The sequence below is a fragment of the Hirundo rustica genome, chromosome 3, assembly GCF_015227805.2.
Source record: "Hirundo rustica isolate bHirRus1 chromosome 3, bHirRus1.pri.v3, whole genome shotgun sequence".
Taxonomy (NCBI): Eukaryota; Metazoa; Chordata; class Aves; order Passeriformes; family Hirundinidae; genus Hirundo; species Hirundo rustica.
The window spans coordinates 115600750-115613487 of NC_053452.1; the positions used below are offsets into that span (position 1 = coordinate 115600750).

The 12738-nt window shown below is 39.6% G+C and overlaps 1 protein-coding gene across 1 annotated transcript in view; it reads left to right on the plus strand.

Moving 5' to 3' along the window:
- Window positions 1–2333: 2333 nt before the first annotated feature.
- Window positions 2334–12738, plus strand: part of ELP3 (elongator acetyltransferase complex subunit 3) — a 105280-nt gene continuing 94875 nt past the window's right edge. Inside the window, exons 1-3 of the mRNA XM_040058186.1 lie at window positions 2334–2446; window positions 4576–4675; window positions 10816–10954. Coding sequence (XP_039914120.1) covers window positions 2419–2446; window positions 4576–4675; window positions 10816–10954 — 267 coding nt within the window. The 5' untranslated portion in view covers window positions 2334–2418. The remainder of the gene's footprint in view (window positions 2447–4575; window positions 4676–10815; window positions 10955–12738) is intronic.

The window sequence follows — 12738 nt, forward strand, 5'->3', positions numbered from 1 at the left end:
GTGAATTTCAATCAGAAATTGAAATAGTTTTTTCCTCCTTGAGCCGATGCTTTGCTACCATCTAGCGCTGAGGGGCCGCGGCCTCCTCAGGCCCCTGTGGGATCCCTCAGGGCGGATCCCAGCACAAGCGGGAATTTGGGAACAAGACCGCTGGAAACCCTGGATTTTAACGGGGAAACAGGATGCTCCCATTACTGGGAATTTCAATCAGAAATTAAAAGTTTTTCCCTTCTCCAGCCGATGCTTTGCTACCAGCTAGTGCTGAGGGGCTGCAGCCTCCTCAGGCCTGTGTGAGATCCCTCAGGGTGGGAATTTGGGAACAAGACCCCGTGGAAAAACTGGCTTTAAACAGGGAAACAGGATGATGCCACTACTGGGAATTTCAGAAATTGTCCCCTTTTAATCAAGAGCAGCCACCAGGATGTTTTTATACCCTGGGAATGCTGTGCCCAGGTCTGGGATCATTGGGACAGGAGGGACGTGGAGCTCCTGGAGCAGGCCCAGCAATAAAGATGAGGAAGGGCCTGGAGCATCTCCTTTAGGAGGAAAGGCTGAGGGAGCTGCGGCTGTTCAGCCAGGGGAGAAAATCCTGAGAGGGAACCTCATCCCTGGGTGTCCCTGGGTGTCCCTGTGTGCAGGGAGGGCTCAGAGCAGGGCCCAGGCTCTGCTCCAGAGGCTCAGCAATGGCACCAGAGGAACGGGCACAGACTGACCCCAGGAATTCCCCCTGGACAGGAGGAAGAAATTCTTCCCTGGGCAGTGCCCAGCCCTAAACAGAGACAAGAGAGGCTGTGGAGTCTCCTCACTGGGATATTCCAGAGCCCTCTGGACATAATCCTGTGCTCTGGGATGGCTCTGCTGGAGCAGGGAGGTGGCACCAGTGACCCTCTGTGGTCCCTTCCAGCCTGACCCACCCTGGGGCTCCGAGAATCTGCAAATCTGGGATTCTGTGAGTGTGTGAGTCTGAGATTCTGTGATCGTGTGAGTCTGTGACTTCGTCGTTTTATGAGTGTGTGATTCCTTGGTTCTGTGGTTCTGTGAGCCCGTGGTTCTGTGAGCCCGTGGTTCTGGAATGCCCCGATTCTCTGACTCCATGATTCTCTAATTCTGTAGTTCTGTCATTTTATGAATCTGTAATTCCATGATTCTGTGATTCCATGATTCCATGATTCTGTGATTCCATGAGTCTCTGATTCTGTGACTCTGGGAGTGATTCTCTGATTCTCCGATTCTGTGATTCCACGAGTCTGCGGCTGATTCTGTGGTTCTGCGATTCTGTGTGTCGGATGTTCTGTGATTCCATGACCCTGTGACTCTATGATTCTGAGATTCTGGGAGTCTGTGAATCTGTGACTTTATGATTCCATGATTCCGTGATTGAGTTTGAGACTCTGTAATTCCGTGATTCCATCACTCTGAGATTCTGTGACTTTCTGGCACTGTGGTTCTGTGTTTCCATGATTCCATCGCCCCGCAGTTCTGGGATTCTGTGATTCCACAACTCCATCACCCCACAGTTATGGGATTCTGGGAGTCTGTGATTCCATGATTCCATCACCCCACAGTTCTGGGATTCTGGGAGTCTGTGATTCTGTGATTTTGGCATTCTGTGATTCTGGGATTCCACGATTCCATCACTCCACAGTTCTGGGATTCTGGGAGTCTGCGATTCTGTAATTCCACAATTCCATCACTCCACAGTTCTGGGATTCTGTGATTCTGTGATTCTGTGATTCCACAACTCCATCACCCCACAGTTCTGGGATTCTGGCATTCTGTGATTCTGGGATTCCACGATTCCATCACTCCACAGTTCTGGGATTCTGGGAGTCTGTGATTCCACGATTTTGTGATTCTGACTCTGTGGCTCTGCGACTGAGATCCCGACATCCTGTGATTCCACAATTCCACACTTCCATCATTCTGCGCTTTCCCACATTCTGGGACCCTCTGACACTGTGATTCTGCCATTCCCTGATTCCTTGATTCCACGATTCCTCCATGGATTCCTTGATTGATTCCTTGACCCTGCCTTCACCTGACACCGCCAACATTCCACAAACACCATCCAACCGAGCATCTCAGCGGGGGCGGCACGGGCAGGGGGACCGGGGAACCCCAAAACCCCTCCCCAAAACCCAAAGGAGCCCCCAGAACCCCCTAAAACCCGCGGGAACCCCCAGAACTCCCTAAAACCCGAGTTTTTCCCCCAAAAATCCCGCACGGGTCCCCTGGCGGTGCGGCTCCGGCGCCCCCCTGTGGTGGACGGCGGAACTGCACCCTCCTAATGTGCCGCGCCACGCTCTACGGCGCTTTCGCGACGGCGCGGGGCAGTGTTGCTTTACGGCGCTTTCGCGACGGCGCGGGGCGGTGTTGCTTTACGGCAGCGCGGCGGGCCAGGCCGCGGGATCCGCCGGGATGAAGCAGAAAAGGAAAAATGGGAAAGGTAAAAAAACCCAGAAAAACCCCAAAAAACCTGAGGGGAGGGAATGAAGCTGAGGGAGCTGAGGAGGGGCTCAGGCTGGAGAAAAGGAGGCTCAGCGGGAGCCTCTGGCTCTGCACAGCTCCCTGACAGGAGGGGACAGCGTGAGGGGAAACGGCCTCAGATTGTGGCAGGAAAGGTTCAGGCCGGATATTAAGAGGGATTTCTTCTCTTAAAGCGTTGTGCAGCCCTGGCACCGATCCCATTCCCGAGGGGATTTAAATTCCCTGTGCATGTGGCGCTGGGGCACACGCGCCCGCCGTGGCCTTGGCGGTGCCGGGGATGGTTGTGAGACTAATTAACGTTAAAGGATGAAGGATTTTTAGGAAAGTCAAGATAATAAGCTGCTGAATTAGACAGGTGAGCTTTGTTCGCAGTTAACAGAAGCCAGATCTTAGATAAACGATCCCGGATTTAAACATAAAGGTGGCGTTGCTTGTGTAAACATAAAGCTGGCATTGTGTGCTTGTAACAAAAACCAAAATTCCGTAAATAAGACGTAAAAAACCTGCGGATTTCCCGCTTAAAGACCCCACCGAACACAGGAAACTCTTCATTTCTCCCAAGGATTCATTTATCCCGAATTCATGAAAAGATAAAAAAGGTCAGGGCGAGGAAGACTCATCTTACTTCTTCATTTCTGGTGACCCCTCCCCATTAGAGACCCCCGGCTCATTATAAGAAACAAACTACGCGTGATTAATCAACTTTTTGCTAATTAACACCCGGAGCTGATGGGAGGCTGTGAACGTGCATTTGTGTTTTGGGTATTCAACGCTTCTGGGAGTAGAAGGTTTTGTAATAAACACACATTTAATAACTTTTAAACCCTTAGAGATTTTTTATTTTTAATTTTATTTCCTCTCCTCGTTCCGTGGGCGGTGACGAGCAGGAGCAAAACCTCTGATTTTTTGATTTTAATTTTATTTTCTCCCCGTTTTTGCTCCATTCCCTGGGTCATGGTGAGCAGGAAAAAAAACCTTCTGATTTTTTAATTTTAATTTTATTTTCTCCCCGTTTTTGCTCCATTCCCTGCGTTGTGATGAGCAGGGAAAAAAACCTCTGATTTTTTATTTTTAATTTTAATTTTATTTCCTCTCCCTGTTTTTGCCCCATTCCCTGGGTGGTGACGAGCAGGAAAAGAAATCTCTGATTTTTTATTTTTAATTTGAATTTTAATTTTATTTCCTCTCCCCGTTTTTGCCGCGTTCCCTGGGCGGTGACGAGCAGGAACAAAACCTCTGATTTTTTTATTTTTAATTTTAATTCTAATTTTAATTTTATTTTCTCTCCCCATTTTTGCCGCGTTCCCCGGGCAGTTACGAGCAGGAACAAAACCTCTGATATTTTTAATTTTCATTTTATTTTCTCCCCATTTTTGCCCCATTCCCTGGGTGGTGACGAGCAGGAATAAAACCGCTGATACTTTTTAATTTTAATTTTATTTTCTCCCTATTTTTGCCGCGTTCCCTGGGTCATGACGGGCAGGAAAAAACTTCAGATTTTTAAATATTTTTATTTTTTTTTATTTTCTCCCTGGTTTTGCCCCATTCCCCGGGCAGTGACGAGCAGGAACAAAACCTCTGATTTTTTATTTTTATTTTTATTTTTATTTTCTCCCCATTTTTGCCGCGTTCCCTGGGCGGTGACGAGCAGGAACAAAACCTCTGATATTTTTAATTTTAGTTTTATTTTCTCCCCATTTTTGCTGCGTTCCCTGGGTCATGACGAGCAGGAAAAAACTTCCAATTTTTTTATTTTTTATTTTATTTTCTCCCCATTTTTGCCCCATTCCCTGGGCGGTGACGAGCAGGAACAAAACCTCTGATATTTTTAATTTTAGTTTTATTTTCTCCCCATTTTTGCCGCGTTCCCTGGGTCATGACGAGCAGGAAAAAACTTCCAAATTTTTCTTCTTCTTTTTTTTTTTTTTATTTTTTTTTTTTTTTTTTTTTTTAATTTAATTTTATTTAATTTTATTTTCTCCCCGTTTTTGCCCCATTCCCCGGGCGATGACGAGCAGGAACAAAACCCCTGATAATTTTTAATTTTTATTCTCTTTCCTCCCCGCTTCTGCCGCGTTCCCGGCGCAGGGGAGCTCAGCCAGGCCGAGCTGATGGTGATGACCATCGCCGACATCATCCAGCAGCTGCTGGAGGCTCACGAGCAGGGCAGAGCCGTGGACCTCAACAGGTGAGAGCCTCAGTTTCCATCCTCGCGTTTCCATTTTCGGGAGGAAAAGCCGCCGCAGCCCTTAAATAATCCCGGCCCCAGCGCTCTCAGAGGTCTGGGCTTGCTGAAAAATCCTCTCTTTGCCGATTTGATTTCCCTCTCGCCGCTGTGCAATCCCAAATCGGGCTGGAGAGGAAGCGTTCACGGAGAAATGATGTTGAGGCTGGGTTTGATGGCGCCGCGGCGCAGCCAAATTCGCCTGCGGAACCTTGGGGGTTTTTTGTTCGGATTTGTGGAGTGATGAAACCTGGATTTATTGTTTACAGGAATTTTTTGTGTGTGTGGAGCAGGAAAACCTGGATTTGTTGTTTACAGGAATTTTTTGTGTATGTGGAGCAGGAAAACCTGGATTTGTTGTTTACAGAATTCTTTTATTTATATGGAGCAAGAAAATCTGAATTTGTTGTTCACAGGAATTTTTTATTTATGTGGAGCAGGAAAATCTGAATTTGTCGTTTACAGGAATTTCTTTCTCCTGAATTTATGTGGAGTCGGAAAACCTGAATTGGATATTTACAGAATTCTTTTATTTATATGGAGTCAGAAAATTTGAATTTGTTCTTTACAGGAATCTCTTCTTTGTTAATTCATGTGGAGCAAGAAAAATAAAGAAGGAAGAAGTTCCTGTAAACAACAAATTCAAGTTATGTGGAGTCAGAAAATCTGAATTTGTTGTTTACAGGAATTTGTTCGTCATTCGTTCATGTGGAGCAAGAAAATCTGAATTGGATGTTTACAGAATTTTTTTAATTATATGGAGTCAGAAAATTTGGATTTGTTCTTTACAGGAATCTATTCTTTGTTGATTCATGTGGAGCAAGAAAACCTGAATTTATGGAAATTTCTTATTTTATTTATGTGGAGCAGGAAAACCTGAATTTGTCGTTTACAGGAATTTCTTTCTGCTGAATTTATGTGGAGTCGGAAAACCTGAGCTTGATGTTTACAGAATTCTTTTATTTATATGGAGTCAGAAAATTTGAATTTGTTGTTTACAGGAATCTCTTCTTTGTTAATTCATGTGGAGCAAGAAAAATAAAGAAGGAAGGAATTCCTGTAAATAACAAATTCAAGTTATGTGGAGTCAGAAAATCTGAATTTGTTGTTTACAGGAATTTGTTCGTCATTCGTTCATGTGGAGCAAGAAAATCTGAATTGGATATTTACAGAATTTTTTTATTTATATGGAGTCAGAAAATTTGGATTTGTTCTTTACAGGAATCTCTTCTTTGTTGATTCATGTGGAGCAAGAAAACCTGAATTTATGGAAATTTCTTATTTTATTTATGTGGAGTAAGAAAACCTGAATTTGTCGTTTACAGGAATTTCTTTCTCCTTAATTTATGTGGAGTCAGAAAACCTGAAGTTGATGTTTACAGGAATTTTTTATTTACGTGGAGCAAGAAAATCTGAGTTTGTTGTTCACAGGAATTTTTTATTTATGTGGAGCAGGAAAACCTGGATTTGTCGTTTACAGGAATTTCTTTCTCCTGAATTTACGTGGAGTCGGAAAACCTGAGCTTGATGTTTACAGAATTCTTTTATTTATACGGAGTCAGAAAATTTGAATTTGTTCTTTACAGGAATCTCTTCTTTGTTAATTCATGTGGAGCAAGAAAACCTGAATCTATTGTTTATGGAAATTTCTTATTTTATTTATGTGGAGTGAGAAAACCTGAATTTGTCATTTACAGGAATTTCTTTCTCCTTAATTTATATGGAGTCAGAAAACCTGAAGTTGATGTTTACAGGAATTTTTTATTTACGTGGAGCAAGAAAATCTGAAATTGTTGTTCACAGGAATTTTTTATTGATGTGGAGCAGGAAAATCTGAATTTGTCGTTTACAGGAATTTCTTTCTCCTGAATTTATGTGGAGTCGGAAAACCTGAACTTGATGTTTACAGAATTCTTTTATTTATATGGAGTCAGAAAATTGGAATTTGTTGTTTACAGGAATCTCTTCTTTGTTAATTCATGTGGAGCAGGAAAAATAAAGAACGAAGGAATTCCTGTAAACAACAAATTCAAGTTATGTGGAGTCAGAAAATCTGAATTTGTTGTTTACAGGAATTTGTTCATCATTCGTTCATGTGGAGCAAGAAAATCTGAATTGGATGTTTACAGAATTTTTTTATTTATATGGAGTCAGAAAATTTGAATTTGTTCTTTACAGGAATCTCTTCTTTGTTGATTCATGTGGAGCAAGAAAATCTGAATTTGATGTTTACAGAATTCTTTTATTTATATGGAGTCAGAAAACTTGAATTTGTTCTTTACAGGAATCTCTTCTTTGTTGATTCATGTGGAGGAAGAAAATCTGAATTTGATGTTTACTGGAATTTTTTATTTATGTGGAGCAAGCAAATCTGAATTTGTTGTTTACAGAATTCTTTTATTTATATGGAGTCAGAAAATTTGAATTTGTTCTTTACAGGAATCTCTTCTTTGTTGATTCATGTGGAGCAAGAAAACCTGAATTTATGGAAATTTCTTATTTTATTTATGTGGAGTAAGAAAACCTGAATTTGTCGTTTACAGGAATTTCTTTCTCCTTAATTTATATGGAGTCAGAAAACCTGAAGTTGATGTTTACAGGAATTTTTTATTTACGTGGCGCAAGAAAATCTGAATTTGCTGTTCACAGGAATTTTTTATTTATGTGGAGCAGGAAAACCTGGATTTGTTGTTTACAGGAATTTCTTTCTCCTGAATTTATGTGGAGTCGGAAAACCTGAGCTTGATGTTTACAGAATTATTTTATTTATATGGAGTCAGAAAATTTGAATTTGTTGTTTACAGGAATCTCTTCTTTGTTAATTCATGTGGAGCAGGAAAAATAAAGAAGGAAGAAGTTCCTGTAAACAACAAATTCAAGTTATGTGGAGTCAGAAAATCTGAATTTGTTGTTTACAGGAATTTGTTCGTCATTCGTTCATGTGGAGCAAGAAAATCTGAATTGGATGTTTACAGAATTTTTTTAATTATATGGAGTCAGAAAATTTGAATTTGTTCTTTACAGGAATCTCTTCTTTGTTGATTCATGTGGAGCAAGAAAACCTGAATTTGATGTTTACTGGAATTTTTTATTTATGTGGAGCAAGAAAATCTGAATTTGTTGTTTACTGGAATTTTTTATTTATGTGGAGTCAGAAAATTTGAATTTGTTCTTTACAGGAATCTCTTCTTTGTTGATTCATGTGGAGCAAGAAAACCTGAATTTATGGAAATTTCTTATTTTATTTATGTGGAGTAAGAAAACCTGAATTTGTCGTTTACAGGAATTTCTTTCTCCTTAATTATATGGAGTCAGAAAACCTGAAGTTGATGTTTACAGGAATTTTTTATTTATGTGGAGCAGGAAAACCTGAATTTGTCGTTTACAGGAATTTCTTCTCCTGAATTTATGTGGAGTCGGAAAACCTGAACTGGATGTTTACAGAATTTTTTTATTTATGTGGAATAAGAAAACCTGAATTTGTTGTTTACAGGAATTTTTTATTTATGTGGAGCAAGAAAATCTGAATTTGTTGTTTACAGGAGTTTCTTCCTTCTTTATTTATGTGGAGTAAGAAAACCTGAATTTGATATTTACAAAAATTTCTTCCTCCTTAATTCATGTGGAGCAAGAAAATCTGTATTTATTGTTTATGGAAATTTCTTTTATTTATGTGGAGTCAGAAAACCTGAATTTGTTGTTCACAGGAATTTTTTATTTACGTGGAGCAGGAAAATCTGAATTTGTCGTTTACAGGGATTTCTTTCTCCTGAATTTCTGTGGAGTCGGAAAACCTGAATTGGATGTTTACAGAAATTTTTTATTTATATGGAGTCAGAAAATCTGAATTTGTTGTTTACAGGAATCTCTTCCTCATTAATTCATGTGGAACAAGAATTTGATGTTTACAGGAATTTCTTTCTCCTTAATTCATGTGGAATCACAAAACTTGAATTTGTTGTTTACAGGAATTTTTTCCTCATTAATTCATGTGGAGCAAGAAAACCTGAATTTGTTGTTCACAGGAATTTTTTATTTATGTGGAGTCAGAAAACTTGAATTTATTGCTTACAGGAATTTTTTTCCTCATTAATTCATATGGAGCAACGAAACCTGAATTTGTTGTTTACAGGAATTTTTTATTTATGTGGAGTAAGAAAACTTGAATGTATTGTTTACAGGAATATTTTTCTCATTAATTCATGTGGAGCAAGAAAATCTGAATTTGATGTTTACAGAAACTTTTTTATTTATGTGGAGTAAGAAAACTTGAATTTATTGTTTACAGGATTTTTTTCCTCATTAATTCATATGCAACAAGAAAACCTGGATTTGTTGTTTACAGAAGTTTCTTCCTCCTTAATTTATGTGGAGCAAGTAAATCAGAATTTGTTGTTTACAGGAATTTTTTATTTATGTGGAGTCAGAAAACCTGAATTTGTTGTTTACAGAAATTCTTTATGTGGAGTCAGAAAACTTGAATTTGTTCTTTACAGGAATTTCTTCCTCATTAATTCATATGGAGCAAGAAAATCTGGATTTATTGTTTATGGAAATTTCTTATTTTATTTATGTGGAGTCAGAAAACCTGAATTTGTTGTTTACAGAAATTCCTTATTTATGTAGAGTCAGAAAACTTGAATTTATTGTTTATAGGAATTTTTTCCTCATTAATTCATGTGGAACAAGAAAATCTGAAATTATTGTTTATGGAAATTTCTTCTTTTATTCACGTGGAGCAAGAAAACCTGAATTTGTTGTTTACAGGAATTTTTTATTTATGTGGAGTCAGAAAACTTGAATTTGTTGTTTACAGGAATTTTTTATTTATGTGGAGTAAGAAAACTTGAATTTATTGTTTACAGGAATTTCTTCCTCACTAATTGATGTGGAGCAAGAAAATCTGAATTTATTGTTTATGGAAATTTCTTCTTTTATTTATGTGGAGCAAGAAAACCTGAATTTGATGTTTACAAAAACATTTTATTTATGTGGAGTAAGAAAACTTGAATTTATTGTTTACAGGAATTTTTTCCTCATTAATTCATGTGGAGCAAGAAAATCTGAATTTATTGTTTACGGAAATTTCTTCTTTTATTTGTGTGGAGCAAGAAAACCTGAATTTGATGTTTACAAAAACATTTTATTTATGTGGAGTCAGAAAACTTGAATTTATTGTTTACAGGAATTTTTTATTTATGTGGAGTCGGAAAACTTGAATTTGTTGTTTACAGGAATTTTTTCCTCATTAATTCATGTGGAGTAAGAAAACTTGAATTTGTTGTTTACAGGAATATTTTTCCTCATTAATTCATGTGGAACAAGAAAACCTGAATTTATTGTTCACAGGAATTTTTTATTTATGTGGAGTCAGAAAACCTGAATTTGATGTTTACAAAAACATTTTATTTATGTGGAGTAAGAAAACTTGAATTTATTGTTTACAGAAATTTTTCTCCTCATTAATTCATGTGGAGCAACGAAACCTGAATTTGTTGTTTACAGAAACTTTTTTATTTATGTGGAGTAAGAAAACCTGAATTTGATATTTATAGGATTTTTTTATTCACGTGGAGCAAGAAAACCTGAATTTCCCCCACTTTTCCCGCTTCATTGACACAGCTGTAAATTTTTTTTTCCTGGAAATGCCTGCCAGGGATTGAGATGAGCTCAGCTGCAGCCAGGGTGTGCAGGGGCTGAACGACGAATCCATCGTTAAACATCGGGAATTTTCCCTGGAAATGGACAGGCAGGAGCCTCGCCACCCTGCACGGAGTTAGGACAGAACCACCCAGGTTTGGGAGGAGAAACTTAGGAAAATTCTAGGAAATTAAGGCAGAACTCAACGATAACCATTTTAATAATTTAACAGTAACGTGGTAATAATCCAGCTTATTTAGACGATTTAGATTGAAAATAATAATAATAATTCAGGTGGAAATCATTCGAATTTCGAAGGAAAAAAACCACGCAGCGAACAAAAATCCCATCCCCAGTCTCCTTTCCGATCCCTTTGCCGGGGAGCTGCCGGGATCCCCGCGGCGGCGCCGCCGGCGTCCTGGCGCTGCTTTTGGGGGTGATTTGGGCCCTTTTTTCGGTTCCAGGCTGAAGACCAAAACCTCGGCCAAGTACGGGCTGCCGGCGCAGCCGCGGCTCGTCGACATCATCGCCGCCGTCCCGCCGCAGTTCCGGAAGGTTCTGCTCCCAAAGCTCAAGGCCAAGCCCATCAGGACGGCCAGTGGGGTGAGACAGAAAGGATTCTTCCTTCCTTCTCCTTGCTCCCAGCCCAAAGTTTGGGGTCAATTCCCGCCCAAAACCGGGATGGGGAGCGCTTGGCGGCCTCGGTTGTGTTCTCCGCGCCCGCGGGGAAAAGTCCGGAGGGGAGAGGTTCCTTCCTTGGAGGTTTCCCTGTGGCTGCTCCGTCCTTGGGAGTGTCCAGGGAGCAGCCTGGGAGAGCTGAAGGTGATGGGATTGGAAGGGGACGGGATTTAGGGTCCTGGTGACCTGAAATATCCTGGGGTTTTTCCCTGAGGGGAAAGGGGAATCGTGTCCGTGTCACGGTGGGTATTTTCAGCAGAGCAGGTAATCCAGTTTACACTGGAAACACCCAGTTCTTCATATCAAACCCCAATTTACACTGAAACCACCCAATTCTTCACATCAAACCCCAATTTACACTGAAACCACCCAATTCTTCACATCAAACCCCAATTTACACTGAAACCACCCAATTCTTCGCATCAAACCCCAATTTACACTGAAACCACCCAATTCTTCGCATCAAACCCCAATTTACACTGAAACCACCCAATTCTTCACATCAAACCCCAATTTACACTGAAACCACCCAATTCTTTGCATCAAACCCCAATTTACCTTTAAACTACCTAATTCTTCAGATTAGAACCCAAATTTATCTTGAAACCACCTAATTCTTCATATCAGACCCCGAGTTATACAGAAGCCAGCTAATTCTCTGTATCAGAATGTAATTTACGCTGGAACAATCTAATTCTTCATATCAAACCCAAATTTATCTTTAAATTACCTAATTCTTCGTGTCAGGCCCCAATTTACACTGAAACCACCCAATTCTTCGCATCAAACCCCAGTTTACACTGAAACCACCCAATTCTTTGCATCAAACCCCTATTTACCTTTAAACTACCTAATTCTTCAGATTAGAAACCAAATTTATCTTGAAAGCACCCAATTCTTCATATCAGACCCCGATTTATACAGAAGCCAGCTAATTCTCTATATCAGACTGTAATTTACGCAGGAACCATCTAATTCTTCATATCAGAAACCCCATTTACACTGACTCCACCTATTCTTCACATCAAACCCAAATTTATCTTTAAACTACCTAATTCTTTGTATCAGACCCCAGTTTACACTGAAACCACCTAATTCTTCACATCAAACCCCAGTTTATCTTAAACTACCTAATTCTTTGTGTTAGAAACCAAATTTACACTGAAACCACCTTATTCTTCATATCAGACCCCAATTTATCTTAAAACCACCTAATTCTTCATATCCGACTGTAATTTACACTGAAAAAACAACTTAAATCTTCATATCAAACCGAAATTTACGTTGAAACCACCCAATTCTTCATATCAAACCCCAATTTATCTTAAAACTACCTAATTCTTTGTATTAGAAACCCAATTTACACTGAAACCACCTAATTCTTCATATCAGACCCCAATTTATCTTAAAACCATCTAATTCTCCATATCAGAGCCCAATTTACACTGAAACCACCTAATTCTTCGCATCAAACCCCAATTTGTCTTAAAACCACCTAATTCTTCATATCAGACCCCAATTTCGCTTAAAACTACCTAATTCTCCGTATTAGAAACCAAATTTTTTCTGAGACCGCCCAGTTCTTCATATCAGACGCCAATTTGCGCTGAAACCACCTAAATCTTCATATCAGAAACCCGATTTATCTTGAAACCACCTAATTCTTCATATCAAACCCCAATTTATATTAAAACTAAGTAATTCTTCGT